This window comes from Atractosteus spatula, chromosome 7 (genome assembly GCF_055471065.1).
Source record: "Atractosteus spatula isolate fAtrSpa1 chromosome 7, fAtrSpa1.hap1, whole genome shotgun sequence".
Taxonomy (NCBI): Eukaryota; Metazoa; Chordata; class Actinopteri; order Semionotiformes; family Lepisosteidae; genus Atractosteus; species Atractosteus spatula.
This window is the reverse complement of record NC_142712.1, coordinates 7,548,900-7,565,082: the sequence shown is the minus strand read 5'-3', so window position 1 is coordinate 7,565,082 and position 16,183 is coordinate 7,548,900. Positions and strand designations below refer to the sequence as shown.

Genomic DNA, 16,183 nt, shown 5'->3' with positions numbered 1-16,183 from the left:
ACAAGTGAACAGTGCATTAGAAATCATTTTCTGTTTCTTTTTGGGACATCTGACTTGGCTCCCACATGTTTTTCCCCCTTTTTGCTACCGTTATTTAAAGTACAGTGCATAGTGTTCCCATGTTACATGCAATGACTTGCATACTGTAGATTTCTATATGTTGAAAAGAAGGTGCCTGTGTACATAGCTCCCTTGTGTTGCTTTACCTGCAGAATCCCTTATTTTCCTTACTGATATGTGAAATGTAAAGATATCGGATATCTAGATAACCTACTTGTAAAGGGTCTTAGATCAAAGCCACTAGCAAACTATACAATTGCTTCATTTGAAGAAAATGACCAGTTATTTTATATTGTGCTTTGTTTATTGACTCTTATTAGTTTGTGACTTTTTCAACTACTCCTATTCCTAAACTTGTATGCATATACAAAACTGTCCTTTCCTTTTGCTAGAAGGTAATAAAGATGATTACATGTTTTCATTTTCTTGCCTTGTTGTTGTAATTATTAAAAGTGTTAATTTTGTAATTGGTGTTTGGTCATCAGAGGCAGATATTATGCTGACAGAGGAAATTCAGTGTTACAGTAGGTTTTGTCTATCAAAAGAGCCACTACACCCACTCTTATTTTTTGTGGTCCATTCTAGAGGAAGACTAGTTTACACTCCAATTAGCATTTCCGCAAAGTCCTATCATGCTCACTCATGGACACTGGAATAACATTGCATAACCAAGTTGTTGCACCCCAAAGCATGAGCATGTCTTTAGGAAATGCAGTTTTGGCATTACAATGTTTAGAGAAATCACTCTAGTCAACTGTATTTCTCTCTCTATAGAATCCTGTATAAGCTAGATCAGGACATAATAGTGTTTAGTGAAACTAATGTATTTCAGTTCCTTTTGTCATCCCATAGTGCTCTTTTCTGAGACTTAAAAATCCCTTTCTTGTGTAAAAAACCTTACAATGTTGGAAAGCTCTTGACTAGCTCCAGTGTGTATAGTTTTTTGCCTGCCAACAAGATGTTCCACTTCCTTTGTTTTTAATAAAAGCTAAAAGCCTAGTTGGGATTTAATAACGAGATACAATGATTAATCACTCCACTTTCTCTTTACAGTAGGCATTGTGATGTGTGTTTTTGCAAGTTACAGTATAATATGTACAGCCATACAGTATAGCAAATAAAGTATACTATACAGTAGGTGCTACCTATTCTGAAAAAAAGTACTTCAGAAGCAAGAAAGGTGCTTGGAAAGAATATTAACTGTTTATATTTATATGGGTCATTGTGGGAGGATTATATAGGTCATGTTTGTGCATTTGAACCCCTGGAGTAATAAATATTAGGTACAATATATGTAATATTTCAAACTTTGCCAGCAAGACTGATGACCATCCTACTAACATGTACGCAGCTTGAAATACTGATTGAATTTCTATGAAGTGAAACTTGTATTTTATTTCCTTTTGTGTTCTGGGTTTAGCAGTGTTGTAAAAGCTCGCTATGACAGCAGTGAAGATGTTGGTGGGCGATGTGAGCTGAAATGCATGGACAGGAAGAAGGTGCAGGAAAGCCTGTCAGCACAATACAGGAAGCCTTTGAGTTGTGCTAAAGTCTCAGTGTCACAATGGGTTCACAGGTGCTATTGCTTTTTTTCATCTATGCTGTTTTCAGGAGTTTTACGTCTTTTACAGGTAAGACTATGGCTTTTTTCTAAAGCTGCAAAATGTAGCTTTTTTTTTTTGCCCTGGACAGGTCATATAGTGATTTCAGGCTATGATTTGTGATATGTAGAAAGGGACATATAGTAGAAAATACCTGTCAAAATACAGATTTACCAAATAACGTCAAAAGAAAATATTGTTAATGTTCTTAGTTATTTATTATTTAGGGGCAACCATCAAACATGTGGATTGTGGCTCTCCAGGACCAGGGCTGGTCGACCAGGACTGGTAGAGACTGTAATAGTCGAAATATATTTATTTGACAAGCCCTAACATTTGTTTGGTTTCCGATTCTTGCGAAGCGTCACAAAAAAATAATTACCCAACATTACTTTAAGACTCTGTCTCTCTGTTGTGAACAGAAAATGCAGGGACTCGGATTCTGTTTGGATACAAGTTAAAAATAATTATTAACAAGTAAGAGGCAAGAACAGACTGCAGAGTAGAAGTCTACTGTATTCTGGGGATTTCGATAGAGCTTACTATTTGTTTTTTGTGTTTCGTCAGCATGTTTACATTATTTTACTATCAGAAAGGTCCACAGTGCGGCTGTACTCAGTGTCTATCTCTACGTTGGTGGCTTGGTGCTCTGCTATTGATTAAGTAGCTCAAATTATGTGACGTTTCCTTGTCTAAATATGTTTCTCCCCTTCTTTCTCTTTTTTTTACTAAAGTCCTGTAATGCACAATGTGTGTCTCTGAAAGGAGTGAAAGTGGTCTGTTCTGTTCTGTAATTATTTTTGAATTTCCTCCCTTGTGTGGTTGGATTATAATAAATCAGAATAAAATATATATTTTTGAAAAATAGATAGCAAAAGAACAATGTGATAAAAGTGTGGGGAAAGCAGGGAAAGCACTGAAAGAACATTTTGCCCAATTAATCATGGAGGAACATCATTACTGTGTCAGGGTTTGAACTGCATTTTTGAGTTCAGACTCAGATATAAAAAAGACTGAGGGTTAGGGATAGTTCACCAGTAAGGTATCTAAACAAAGTTGGAAATTACTTTATAAATAATATACTGTACAACCTTATTATGGTGTCATTTCTAAAAAGTGAAGAGGCCTTTTTTAGTGTTTTAAAGAGGAGGATTAAGAGTATCAAGGAAGGACAGTTACTATTAGCTTACTGTAATTATTCATATGGCAAATTCTAGGTTATTTTACAGTGAGCCCAGTTAGAACAAAGCAGAAGTCATGACTAGTTTTAACTGATATGTTTAGCAATAACACAGGTCATTTGTCTATCATTTAGCATTGTCTGTAGAATAAACAGTATCAGTTTCACAAAAATTATCCAAGTTACCAGGGAATTCTTGTTTATAGTGAAAAGCTCCGTCTGTCTGAACAATTTTAGTTGGGTTCTGGTCCCTCTGCTACTCTGTCAGGGTTTCTGAAAGGGGTGAGCTGTTGGACCCCTGTGCGAAGCCGTGAGGAAGGGAGTTCGAGCAAAAGTAAATCCAAGATTCCAAATCCAGGTCGTTAGGCAAGAGTGAAGTCAAAAGTAGAAGAACCAGATTGGGTAGTCAAGGGGGAATAGTGGCGCGCACAAGAGAAAGCTATGGAAGACTTCTCAATAGTGAGCGTAGGTAAGCCGGTGAAGAGTGTTTAAATATTAAAGAGAGAGGGACGTGATTGGATAATTAGTTCCTGGATGAGCGCTTGTGGAGTTTAGTGCGCGTGGGAATGCCAGGGCGTTTACGGGAAGAAAGTACGAGTTGTGACATTTACCATCTCAAAGGATTTTACAGCCAGTGTGGTTGCAGTCGGGAACCTTCTACATTAAAGTTTCCAGGATGCAGAAAGGTACTGAAAGCTAATACAAGTCTGATGAGAAGGACTTCAGAAGAAACTCTAAAACGTAAAAGAAACCAGAGCATTCAAAGACTGAAATCACCCCCAATCGGAGAGGCGGCTTGGTAAAAAGAAGCGATAAGAGAGGCAGCAAGATAAGGGAAAGTAAAAGAATAAGAACTTGTTTTGCATTATGTTATGTTATTTCTGACACCACAGATGCCGTTCCAACCATCCGGGCAAAACTTGGGAGTACAGCTTATCTTCAGTGTGCATCAGCTACTGCTTTTCCCAAAGCATCGCAGGTTGTAGTTCAATGGAAAAGAGTTGCAACGTCTAGGGCCGTCTGTGGACACATTGTGGACCAAGGCATTATCACCAAGCAAAACTGCAAGGAACGAATGGCAATATTAGAGGACCACCAACTGCAACTGAATGATCTCCAGATCAGTGATGCAGGTCAATATAACTGCACTGTTTCAAGACAAATACCTCCACCAATAGAAGAAAAAACAGATTACCTCATTCTTCAGGTCGAAGGTACTTCTATTTACTTCTTATAGCTATTGTGTGTAACAACAATATCTTTTCTCTCTTCTGAGCCAGCTACCTACTTCTGTCTTTCTTTTGGATTGGGGAAGAAAGAGTTGTTTTTCTCACACACTACCATCCTCTTTGCTCTTCTGCTGAAAATGAAATAGCCTGACCCTTACAGGAACTGCGCGCTGCTCTGCCACATTCTCTGTTCCTCACTGTGCTGGTAAGGTAGAAAAACCACTTTCATGCTCTGCGGCAGTGGTGAAGACCCTTGGAAACTTTCTCAGAAGTAATCTCTTGTACAGTGCGGAATATAAACACTATTACCACTCCTAAAAACTCCTTCTAAAGCACGAGTTTCTGATGCTTATTTTTTCTAGCAAGTAAAGGTAAGAAGCCATCTCTGTGTTATTTATTAATCTTAAAATACCTTTATGTGTAAGATTATAACAGAGTATCTTTTTAATAGAAATTATGGAATATGAATTTAATCATATTGTTATTTATTATGTATTGTAGAGCTACACAAATTACATTTTTACTAACAAGGATAAAATAAAAGCACAGAAGATTCCTCCTTGCCTCCAGTTATAATTAATTCACTTGGTTTTTGAATCACCCTTAAAGTGTATTGTACTGTACATGATGGTCACATGACATAACATATCCCTAACTGTGTCTGCAGATTTCCATGTAATTCTTAACAGGCAGCATAGCTACTTGTTTAAAGATAGAAAAGGACTATTTGTGTGGAAAGTTTGCTGATGTGATATGTTTTCCAAAGCTTCCCCAGTTATCAGGCTGGAATACCTGAACACCTCTGGCAATAATTCTGGTACATGCAAGCAACTGATCTGTAAGCTCAAGTTCCTCAACTCATCTGAAGTAAACTTCACCTGGACAAGAAATGGAGAAAGGATATATAAAGGCGTTAAGAGCGAGGACCCTGTTCGATCAGATTATACCTATTTCAGCGCAGCTGATTACCTGACTCTTTGCAAACCTGACTGGAATGAGAGTGATGTAATACAGTGTACTGGAAGCTACTATAATGATTCCATTATTCTCAAGGAAGGTGGCATCCCTCATAAAATCACAGGTAGGTGCTTCTTGTACTACAGAGTGGCTTGGGTGTGTACCCATTAGTTAGTGTACCCAAAAGACTTCCAAAAACAAGACCCGGTCTTTCATGCAGATCAGTTTCCATTCCCCTTGCCTCTGCAAAATATGATTATTTTAATAATTTTTGATTAATTTCCCTTTTTAACTTGTTTAAGGGAAATAAAGTACAAGTGTTCTCATATAGATTTTTATACTTGAAATAAAAGCTTGAAACTTGAATGTGAGTTCAGGTTTGCACAACTGTACAGAGCTGTAAGGCATCAGGAAGAAAGAAGCTATCTTGAGGTCCAGCTGACAGAAGTGGTGTTCAGATGTGAGACTTCCTTTTCAGTTAGAATGCACAGGTTTCTAGTGATTAGCTGTAACTTCTTTTTCAGTTTTTTCAACTAGATTGTGAATTTACGCAAGAGCCAGCCTATTTAATTAATATACAGTGGTTAGTGACACATTGAACCAAAGACGTGATGTGAGATATTGTATGTTGTGGCCAGAGGACGGAGCAGAGATGCATTGCTATTGATACCTGTTTATTATGCAAAGCACAAAGACAGATCACTGGCTCTACAGGTGCAGTCTGATGATGTGAATTTTGATGGTGCTAAAAGTTGGACACAAACTTTCACATGGATACCTACTATGACCATACAAGTGGTATCACTCCAGCACCAATCGGCCAGTACATACTGTATGAAAAAAAGCAGAGTAACTTTCAATGCATCACTATCACTATCATGACAACAGTGTGATGAAATATAGAAAACTAAGGTGAAGTCTAACACTGGGAAATACACATCATTTTTAAACATGGGAAAGTCATAGGAAAAAAAAATAAATTCTGCAAGTATCATGACAAACCCTCATAAGGGCAGACAAATTAGAAGATACACTAAGTTATTTTAATATTCTGATGTCATTATCATGCCTTTCAGATGAGAACTGCTGCAACCTGAACTTCATAATCATCATAGTTACCTGTGCCTGTCTGTTGACAAGCATAGTGGTTGGAAGCTGTCTTTTTCTCTGCCTTTGGAAACGTAAGCCTTTTTTAAAGTCATTTTTTCTACACACACTATGATATAAAAATATCAGGCTTATACTGTACATCAGATATGCCTTTAGGAATCTGCACTTGTGTTGTCTTTCAAGACTCTCTTAGAATGTGTTTTCAATGATACTGTGCCAGTGCTGCAATCCTTTCTCATAAGGACATAGGTCACAGTGATCTCTGGTCACTGCCCTGAAATACAGTTGGATACCAGTTTTGTACAGTGATGTGAAAAAAAAAGTACACCTCCTTAAATGTATAAGATTTTACCTATTAAAATATATCTGACCTTCATCTATTCCTCACCAAATCCTAACATTAGATAAACCTAACCTTTTGTGACAGATAACACACACAAATTTTGCTTTTTCATTATTTATTAAACAATAATCAGCCAACATTTAATAGCCCTGTGTGAAAAAGTAGGCGCACTTCATGATTCGGTAATGTGTGAAACCCCCTTTAGCAGCAATAATTTGAAGTACACTTTTTCTATAAGAGTTTATCAGCCTCTCACATCCCCTGGGAGGAAGTGTGGCCCTTTCCTCCTGACCAAATTGCTACAGCTCGGTGAGGTAATTCCTTTATGCACAGCTCTCTTTACGTCACAGCATCTCAATGGGGTTGAAGTCTGGACTTTGACTTGGCCATTCCAAAATTCTTTTCTGGTACTTTTCTTTTTCAGCCATTCAGTTGTAGATTTACTGGTTTTGGATAATCCATTTATGGCTAAGCCTTAGCTGTTTGACAGACGGACTCACCTTTTCTTCTAGAACGTGCTGGTAGACAGAGGAATCCACAGAAAGCCATTCTTGTTCAGTCTTTTCCTAATTGTAGAATCATGAACTCTAACATTTACCATATTGACAAAGGCCTGTAGATCCATGGATGAAGCTTTTAGGTTCCTTGTCATTTCCAGAAGCACCATTTGGTCTGATCTTTGGGGTGTATTTGCTGGGACACCCACTCTTGAGTAGATTGGCCATCTTGAACTTTTTGAATGTGTCAATTATCTTTCTCACTGTGGAATGATGGGCTTCATACTGTTTGGAAATGGCTTTATGACCCTTCGCCGACTCATGAGCAACAATGATTCTTTCTCTGAGACCATCACGGATATCCTTTGACCTAGGCATGATGCGTTAGCACAAACCTGAATGCTCCAGATCAAACTGACATAGTTTATGATTTTATATATAGGTGGAAGCACTTCCTATTGATTAACCAAACGTGCACTTGATGAGCAGCACCTGATTTTAATTACCTTCTTATGGATATGAAAGCAGTTAGGGTGCACATGAGGTTAGATTTATCTACTGATAGGATTAGGTGAGAACTAGGTAAAGGTCAGATGTCTTAATATGCAGCAATACAGAATCTTAAGAGGGTGTGCTTTGTTTTACACATCGCTGTACATAATATTTGAAAAAGAAACATTAGAAATGTGTGAGAGCTCTCTCAAACACTCCCAACAGTGATGATTCCCCAAGTAGCATCTTTAAAGCACACATTCAGAGGGAACTCTTTCCACACACCTGCCTAAATCTTTGTGTGTTTAATTTCAAAACTCTTTTAAAGTCAGGGATTCAAAACCAAAACAAAAATGAAGAGCTCCGTGTACTGCAATTCCTTAACCTTTTAATAATTAGCCTGACTTCTGAACAGATTTCCGAGTCATTGTTGTTTTAAAGTTCTGGAAATACTTTCAGTGATGTGCTTTAGGTCAACACTTCCTTGCTGTCGATCTTAAATTGCACCGTCTTATCTAAGTTAAAGATCTCTAACATTTTGTAGTGGGCTGTGGTTGACAGCATCTCCATTGCTCTTTTAAAGCACCTCTTTCACAGTGGAAAAAAGTAGTCACAGAGCTAGTCTGAGTCTGGGAGAGAGATGTGTTGCTGAGTGGGAGATGTAAAGATCAATTTGGAGGACAAAAAGGCTTGGTGAGTGGTCAGAAGGAAGCTATTAAAATAATAAAGTCTTGTCCACTTTTAATCAAAGATTTCTTAAGGTTTCTGGGATGCAAATAATTCTACTTTTAAATTCAAAGTGTTAGTTGCGATGTTTGACTTGTATGGTATCAGTTAGATATTTCCATACTTCTTATTTTCCTTTTTTTACTCAGAGATATGTTTTCTCTACCCCTTCTAACTTCTGTGTCTCATATTATTCTCCCACATTATATCAGTAAAAACAGTCAACAACGCCCTCAGATTTCACCTTAGTGATTGAGCATTAAACAACCTTGCCTACGTTCATAATATATATTTAGAATGGTGTTTCTAATTGATTTGGCTGACACATTTATCCAAAGTATTTCACGTAGCATTGGTGGGGTAATCTTATTACTTTTGCTCCGAATTATACAGCTTGACTGTTATACACTGGAGCAATCTAGATGACTTTGCTCAAGGTTAAAACAAGAGAATCTCACCCAGGTTTTGAACCCACAGCCTTCCAGATCACTACTCCACAATGTTGCCCAATGTTTTTTTGTAAATGCTGTTAATACATTCATGAGGAAATACAGTTAGCTCTTATTGGAAAGAAATTGTCTCTTTAATGAAAGTGATAAAGTCAGAGTATGCATCTACAGTAGGGGTATGTTGTCTTCATGCAGTTCGACAATGAACAATGTTGACACAGAAAGGATGAGAGATGAGCTTTACAAAGTAGGGCAGCCAGCCACAGGCACAAACAGCACCAGCAGTGTCCCCACACAGTCCTGTAAGTGAGTTTCCATGCTGCACAGCATCACTAAAAAGAATACAGAAATCCAACATTAGGGAACAATAGCCACAATACAACTATAACAATTGCTGAACTGTCCCAGTGTCCATTCTGTTTAGTGGATGAGGGAGTTTGTGTTCAGAACTCTGTTTAAGAACCATATACTGTAGGTGTGCACTCCGTGTACTGTAGGTTCTTATCCACATAGAACAAATGCAGGCTTGCTGCTTTAGTACAATTCTATAAGACTGCCCTGAAACAATAACCTGCTACCCAAAACTGTTATTAACCCTTAACTCAAAACACTATAATAACCACTCAAAACACTAGAAACTTACAATTCTTTTTTGCTAACACAAGGCAGCCTGACCTCCACTTGAATTTAAGTAGGAATTGTATTGTTTGTTAATCGACTTCTGGATTAATGGCATCTTGAAACATCATAGACTTTTTTAATTTGCACTATCTTCATCGATTATTATTAATTTGTTATTTTTAAAACACTGGCACCAGCGCCGTAGCCAGGAACTGATTTTGGGGTGGGCCTGTGCAAAAGTGGGTGGCCCGGGCTCTAACTGACCGTCCTGCCAGCATAGGGGCACCCCTCCAATTTATAATGCAAATCTCGAGCGGTATAATCAAACAGCAGAATTAGCGGAACCTTATACTGTATATATATACGTACCGTCTCTCTCTCTCACACACACACGGGTTAAGCAACAATTACCTAGGCTGCCGAACGCTACTGTGCCACGGCGGACACAGACAAAAAAACAGTCAGTGCCTACCTCTGTTGTGAGGTTTTGGCCTTCTAGACCAGACGCAGGCGTCGGGGCTTGGAATTGAATATATGGCGATAATCTCGTCTAGAGAGTCGGCCATTTCCCGTTCAAATGACAGCTTGTTTGCAAAGGTCTCTCGTATGACGACTTTGTCTTTAGCTAAAGAAAAGCTGCAAGAGCTCATTTTCACTTGTTGCTTGTAACAGTTCTGATTATTTCGTATGCCTGCTTTTAGATTGTTCAGTAGTTTTACGAGTTTTTCTGAAGTTAATATTTTATTGCAAAACACAATGAACACAACGCAAAACGCAAGATTCAAAATCCGTCCTAAATATTGTATTTAAAATACCATGCAGGGTTCACCTTGAGCTCCGTGAAGTTGGCCCCCCTACAGACAGCACAAACGATGAAACCCACCTCATTCGTTAGTGCTGCGTTTGTGCCGGTCTGTGCTGCTTTCGTTCCCGAGATATAGCGCCTCCAGTGACCCCCGTCTGCCGAGTTGAAGCGTCTGTTACCGGTGCGAGAGTAACAGTTCTGCAATTGTGTTCCTCTGTTTGCCCGGGTGGGGGCGGCGATGGATTTTGCATTTAATATCGGTGTCTTCTGTGCGTTTGTGTGAGCAGGAAAATTAAATTTGTCACGAATATCACATACCCTAATCAGAAGAGTTGCGGGTGTAGTCTCAAAAAGCGAACACTAGCAAACAATTGCATGTTCTTACCAAGAGGTGGATGTTTCAATATATTTCAATATAGCGCCTTCTTGTCCTGGCTGTGACGACGTACAAAATAGCAAAGCCACGACCACCAGATCTTTCAGTTGTGATCTTTTGATCAGTTGACCCCAGACTTTGCAGCCTTTGCACGAATAATTAGGGAGGGGTTACTATGTTTGTTCTTTGGGTTTGGTGTTTTCATTTAATTTTTAACCATGTTCTCGAAAATGTATTGCTTGTGTACTCCTTTTATTGGTGAAGAGACATCAGTTTCCAAATTACCGCTGGTGCAATAGTTTTAGGTATTAGTTTCAAGATCGATATAATTTAACAATAAAAAACAAAATAGAAAGCACGAGCATAATAATATAATGATCATAGACTTTAAATTTCTATTTATTTTTGAAGTACAGAGCAGAAGGTGTTTCCCCTACCTTAAATATACGATTAAAAATTACTCAAATGCCATGTATTCATTACAGAAAGCAGCGGAGACAGTTATAATGCAAATAAAAATGTATTTATTTCGAAGAATACGGAGCATTGTGAATCAATAAAGAAGTTAAAAAAATAAGCCGATGTAGTTATTTTGCAAATAAGTAAAGCATTTTTAAAACAGCTTGTCATTGACAGTAAACAAGCCGATCCACCTTGCGCTGCTGGCTTGAACAGCTCTCAGACCTGTGATTGGCTAAACCCCCGAACAGTTCGGGCCGCGATTGGGTGAAGAGTGAGAATCGACTCTCTGATTGGGTACAGCGCCACAGCGGAAGTTCTGTGTGTACCGTGTGTGCTGTATGAGCACGCTGGATATACAGTAACACATCCATTGGTTTCCAATTACTGATCAATCTAAGAGAAGTCACACTGAGGTCAAAACTGAATAGGAGACAAAGAATGTCATGGCATCCACAGCGCGTTCATGACTCCGATAGGTGCGCGCATCACAATCACATTGCGATACCCATTGCGACTGGCGTGGCGCCACTGTCGTGACATTAAGTCCATTTATCGCGATATGACATATCCGACAAAACGCCCCGCCCCCATGTCGCGACATGGAGCCTGCATATCGCGATATGGCGTACCCCCGACAAAACGCCCCACCCCCATGTCGCGACATGAAAAGCCCTATATCGCGATATGACCCGCCCAGCCAAAACACCCACCCCCCATGTCGCGACATGGAGCCCATATATCGCGATATGACCAAAACCTGTCACGCCCATGTCGCGACATGGAGCCTGTATATCGCGATATGGGGTACCCCTGACAAAACGCCCCACCCCCATGTCGCGACATAAAACTGCATATCGCGATATCCCGCCCCCATGTCGCGACATGAAAGGCCCTATATCGCGATATGACCCGCCCAGCCAAAACGCCCCGCCCCTATATCGCGACATGGAGTCCATATGTTGCGATAGGACTTACCCTGGCAGGATATGCTGACCCCATGTTGCGACACAAAGTTCGTATATCCCGACACGTCCTATCTGGGTATATCATGTCCTGATATGAGACCTTTGTTGCGACAGCGTTGCCAGGATGGCATGGAAGCAAGGCGCCAGTCGTGATATACACTGCCGCGATATACATGCCTTATACATGGGATCCCTATCATGACATGCTGCGGAGGTCTTGTCGCGATGGTATCCCACAGTTACGCGTTTGGCAACAGCGTGTCACGGAAGGGAAAGAAAAGGAAAACGTGCCTTAGAAAATAAAAATCACAGATCTTACAATCACGGTGATTTTACAAGCATTACAACCACAGGTTTATGTCATAGATGGTTAACTTGTTGGCATGCGTCATGTCTTAGTATTATTCACATCTAAGGAGGCTCATATGTTTATGGATATTGATTGTCTTTACAATGTGAAGGGTACGAACTGAACTGTAACAGAGCGCTTGAACTCGGCAGACGGGGTCACTGGAGGTCAAAGTCACCGTGCATGGTCACGTGATCACCGGAAAACCAAGGCGTTATTACTTTCAACAGCACAAACCGGTACAGACATAGCACTAACGAAATGAGGTGGATTTCATCGTTTGTGCTGTCTGTAGAGGGGGCAACTTCACGGAGCTTTTACCTTGACTATAAATATTCAGCGGACTTGAGCGTAACATACTGTACCAGAAGAACGCGCACGCACGTAGGGGTTTCAGAAGTTGGAGTAAATGCATCGCCCCAAGGGTAATATCGAGTGAGGCGCCATGAGAACAAAAACTGCGAAGGTATTAAAATATTAAGTTCTGAAGATCTTGTTTGATCCTTCATGATGCTTTTAAACTTGTATGAAACCCACGAAATTAGTATTCTATTTTCGATGCCCAAAGACACCTAATTTGGAAATTCGTGACTTTCCAAACGACACTGAATTGTTACAGTCGCATTACAGTGCTAACCAATTCGCCGTACCTTTAATTGCTAATAAAAGCGTCAAATACATACTTTGGATGTATTTGAGCTCTGTAAACGTCGTCCACTTAAAATACTGCAGGGCATTTAGAGGCGATCTGAATAGTTATCTGTAAAATGCACACTCGCATCTATCTGTCAATATTATCTTAATGTTATTCATGCATTCCAAAACCTGTAGGTCGAGCATGTATCGAGGTGCTACAAGCAAACGCGTGCACTGACAGAAACACTTGTATTCGGGAAGCCAGGCTGTACTCTTTAAAACCCAAGATGCCTGTAGCATCTCATGTGTCTCATTTGTTTCGGGCCTGGTCTGATCAACTACAGGCGGCTTTTTGGAAAACGTAAATATATGCATTTGTTTTGCCATGTTGGCTAATAAACCAAAAACCTAGCGCTAGAGAGCTCTAAGAGCGTCTGACGACAACGATAGCTAATTAGGCGACGGCTACGCCTGCACTGCCCCACTATATTTACATAATTTTCTTCTCGGTCACAAAAGATACAGTGAGCCAATAGCAAATCACATACGATGAAAAAAATCAAACACGTAATATTAAAAAGCAAATCATGTAACGCAAACAAGGGGGGGATCTTAAATTACTTTGGACTGATTGGGTAGGCCTAGGAACAAGGTCTGAGCCACCCAGACCCACCCGTGGCTACGCCCCTGATTGGCACTGAACATCATTTTATAAGGTTATGTAGACAGGAGGTGTTTGTACGCAAGAACCTGACAACTGCTGTTAGTCTTGATATTGGAAGATGCTGAGCTCCTGTCATCTGAAATATGTCAAACAGTGTGGACAGAATTGTTATTTGCGATGGAATTCTTAATGTCAGTTTTTATCATTTTTCCCCTTTATGTAATGAGTTATGAAATACATTAGTCAAATCAGTATTGGGTAATAACATTGCCCCACCAATGATATGTGAAAAATAATTCAAGCGGAGGCACTTAAAAACAAATAATTGAGAAAACGGATTATGTAGCATTTACAAATCACAACTTTATTACATAATTTTATCACTACTGTGCTTTTATCAGTTTAGCTCAAACAGAGCCTGTGTCCAATGTACCTATCAGTGACCAGCGTTTCCCTTTAGCTTACAGTACATGATGTCAGTTAAAAAGCAGTTCTTCCTGACACAGGAACAATCCGTGGAAATAAGATAAAGAACAGGACAGATTTTTTTTTCTTGAGCAAGGAAAATCCTGCACATTAGGTTGTTATTTTCAGACCCCACTAGATGGCGCTGCTGAATCAGTCAGAGGACAGAAGGAACATTTAACTGGTCTTCAGGTTGCCCTGCAATTACACCAGCAACCTGAACATTCAGAGATTGAGTGACATTTAAAAATGACTTTATATCGAGGGTTAGCAAGTATTGATACATGAATTATTTAAGGAAGACTAAAAAGAAATAAAACTGATTTGATCTGACATCTTCATAATTGTAATTATTTAAGACTATGGACTCAAAAAATAAATTGCTTGCACATCAATGAATGTGGTAACTCTTGGTTTTATGTTACCCTCTGGTTATAGTTCCTCAAATAAATGTTTAAAAAAGCACAGATCAGATCTTCTAAATTAATTATTCACGAGTAATGCTATATTGCATCTGTGATCCTGTAAATGAAATGATGGTTACCTGTATGTGTTCTGATTTCACACACTCTGCCATGAGTCCTGACCAGTCATTTCACCTCTGTGATGCTAAAGAAATACAGCCCAGACTTAACAAAATACTACATCTATGTTTATCGAGGTAACATCATCAGCTAAAGGAAACTCTTTCTGTGTTCAGTGGTTCGTGTAGCACAAACTTTAAAGGACTTGCACGGTGAAATATCTATTCAATCAAAAACTATAAGCCTAACTCTCAGCACAGGAGTAAAACAAATCTTTATCGCAATCTAAAGTATTTCTGTCATCCTCAACAAAAACACTTTGGTCTTAGTTTCAAAATGTCACAAATTGGCAGGATGCGATAATAAAGATAAGCTCTCTGCATTCTATTCCTACTTACAAAGATGTTTATCAGACACCTGCTGCTTCTGAATAACAGAGGCAACATTTTTCCACATGCAGTATACTCACAATTACTCATAATTAAATCACTTAATCTATAGAACTGATAAAAGCTTATTGTTTTGGGTTTGTAGTGATATAGCTAAATATAAATAGTTTATAGTAAATAGTAGATAAATAGTTTATCTGACCTTCATTTTATTCAAGGGTTATGAGTTACTTTGTCACATTTTAATATCGGTAGAAATATTCACATAAAGGTCTGCCACACTAAAAATTACAGAAAAGCAAATTTAAAGCACAGTGAAACCAGGAGAAATGTCAAAGAGAAGTAAGTGTTCTGTTTTAATATGGTGATTCCATAGCAAAATTCAAAATAACGTGGTGCAGGTTTACCATACTAAATTCACTAACGATAATCATTTTATTTTTTGTTTTGTTTTTCTGTCTGTCTCTGCAGGTGCCAGACTGAGAGCCAATGACAACAACAGTCCTATAGTGTTTAATAACAAAGTGTATGAGAACTTCAGTTTCAGTACCGCAAGAACACAGAGGGCTGAGACAGACCAGAGCAGTCATTGTATCTACGAGAATTAACTGCCTCCTGTTGAAAAAATGGTGAAAAAATGGTTGAAAAAATGGTGTACAAGTTGGACTTGTATGTTTATCTGGTTTTATCTTTGCAGCTGCTGATTAACAGACAGCCTTTTACACCTGTATTTGAGCAATCGCTATAATATAGCGTGCACTACAGTGCTGTGCTGAACTCCAGCTAATGGTATCAGACTTGCACCACAACAGAGAGCAAAATCCTAATTAGATGCTTGTGGTGTCATATTCTCAATGTATGTATCTTTAAGGTATTTTGTGTGCATTCATTGTATTCATTTGTTTCTTCTATATTGTTTTGTATTTTCAGAATAAAGCAAAAAGCTTTAAGCTCTGAAATATTACATAAACAGCAAGTCCCAACTCAAAGAACATCGATAGGCATTAAGAAGTGCTTTGATGGTAATAGGACGCAAAAAGGAATTTGTTATTAAAATACTGTGTATATGGTACAACAACATTTGTTCCAGTCTTTGTTCTTGGCTCACGCAATAAATGTAATATTAAAAAAATAAAATGTATTTTAATATTAATACAATGGTATTTATGGAGTTTTTAACACTGTATGTTGGTTAAATCCTATAGACACATCTTGCACCTGGGACTTTCCTTCACACATTTCACTCCTCCCGCCACCCCATCTGCACCCTTCCAGCAGCTCCC

The 16,183-nt window shown here is 38.9% G+C and overlaps 1 protein-coding gene and 1 long non-coding RNA gene across 2 annotated transcripts; one reads left to right on the top strand and one right to left on the bottom strand.

Annotated features, from left to right (window-relative positions):
* Positions 1-1,593: 1,593 nt before the first annotated feature.
* LOC148830350 (uncharacterized) lies at positions 1,594-16,048 on the top strand. Its single transcript, XM_088922135.1, has 5 exons — positions 1,594-1,691; positions 3,735-4,055; positions 4,837-5,151; positions 6,104-6,208; positions 15,372-16,048. The coding sequence occupies exons 1-5, from the start codon at positions 1,625-1,627 to the stop codon at positions 15,506-15,508; spliced, it is 945 nt and encodes a 314-aa protein (XP_088778261.1). The 5' UTR covers positions 1,594-1,624; the 3' UTR covers positions 15,509-16,048.
* Positions 8,762-10,402, bottom strand: LOC148830351 (uncharacterized). The gene is made up of 2 exons (XR_016091343.1): positions 10,149-10,402; positions 8,762-8,976 (listed from the first exon to the last, which is right to left on the bottom strand). It is a non-coding gene; the product is annotated as an uncharacterized LOC148830351 (long non-coding RNA).
* Positions 16,049-16,183: the final 135 nt, after the last annotated feature.

Excerpts from the sequence above, each read along its gene's own strand:
- LOC148830350 (XM_088922135.1), top strand. The coding sequence starts at position 1,625 with ATGGGTTCACAGGTGCTATTGCTTTTTTTCATCTATGCTGTTTTCAGG. Across the intron at positions 1,692-3,734 it reads GAGTTTTACGTCTTTTACAG|ATGCCGTTCCAACCATCCGG; the intron begins GTAAGACTATGG and ends CTGACACCACAG. Across the intron at positions 5,152-6,103 it reads CATCCCTCATAAAATCACAG|ATGAGAACTGCTGCAACCTG; the intron begins GTAGGTGCTTCT and ends CATGCCTTTCAG.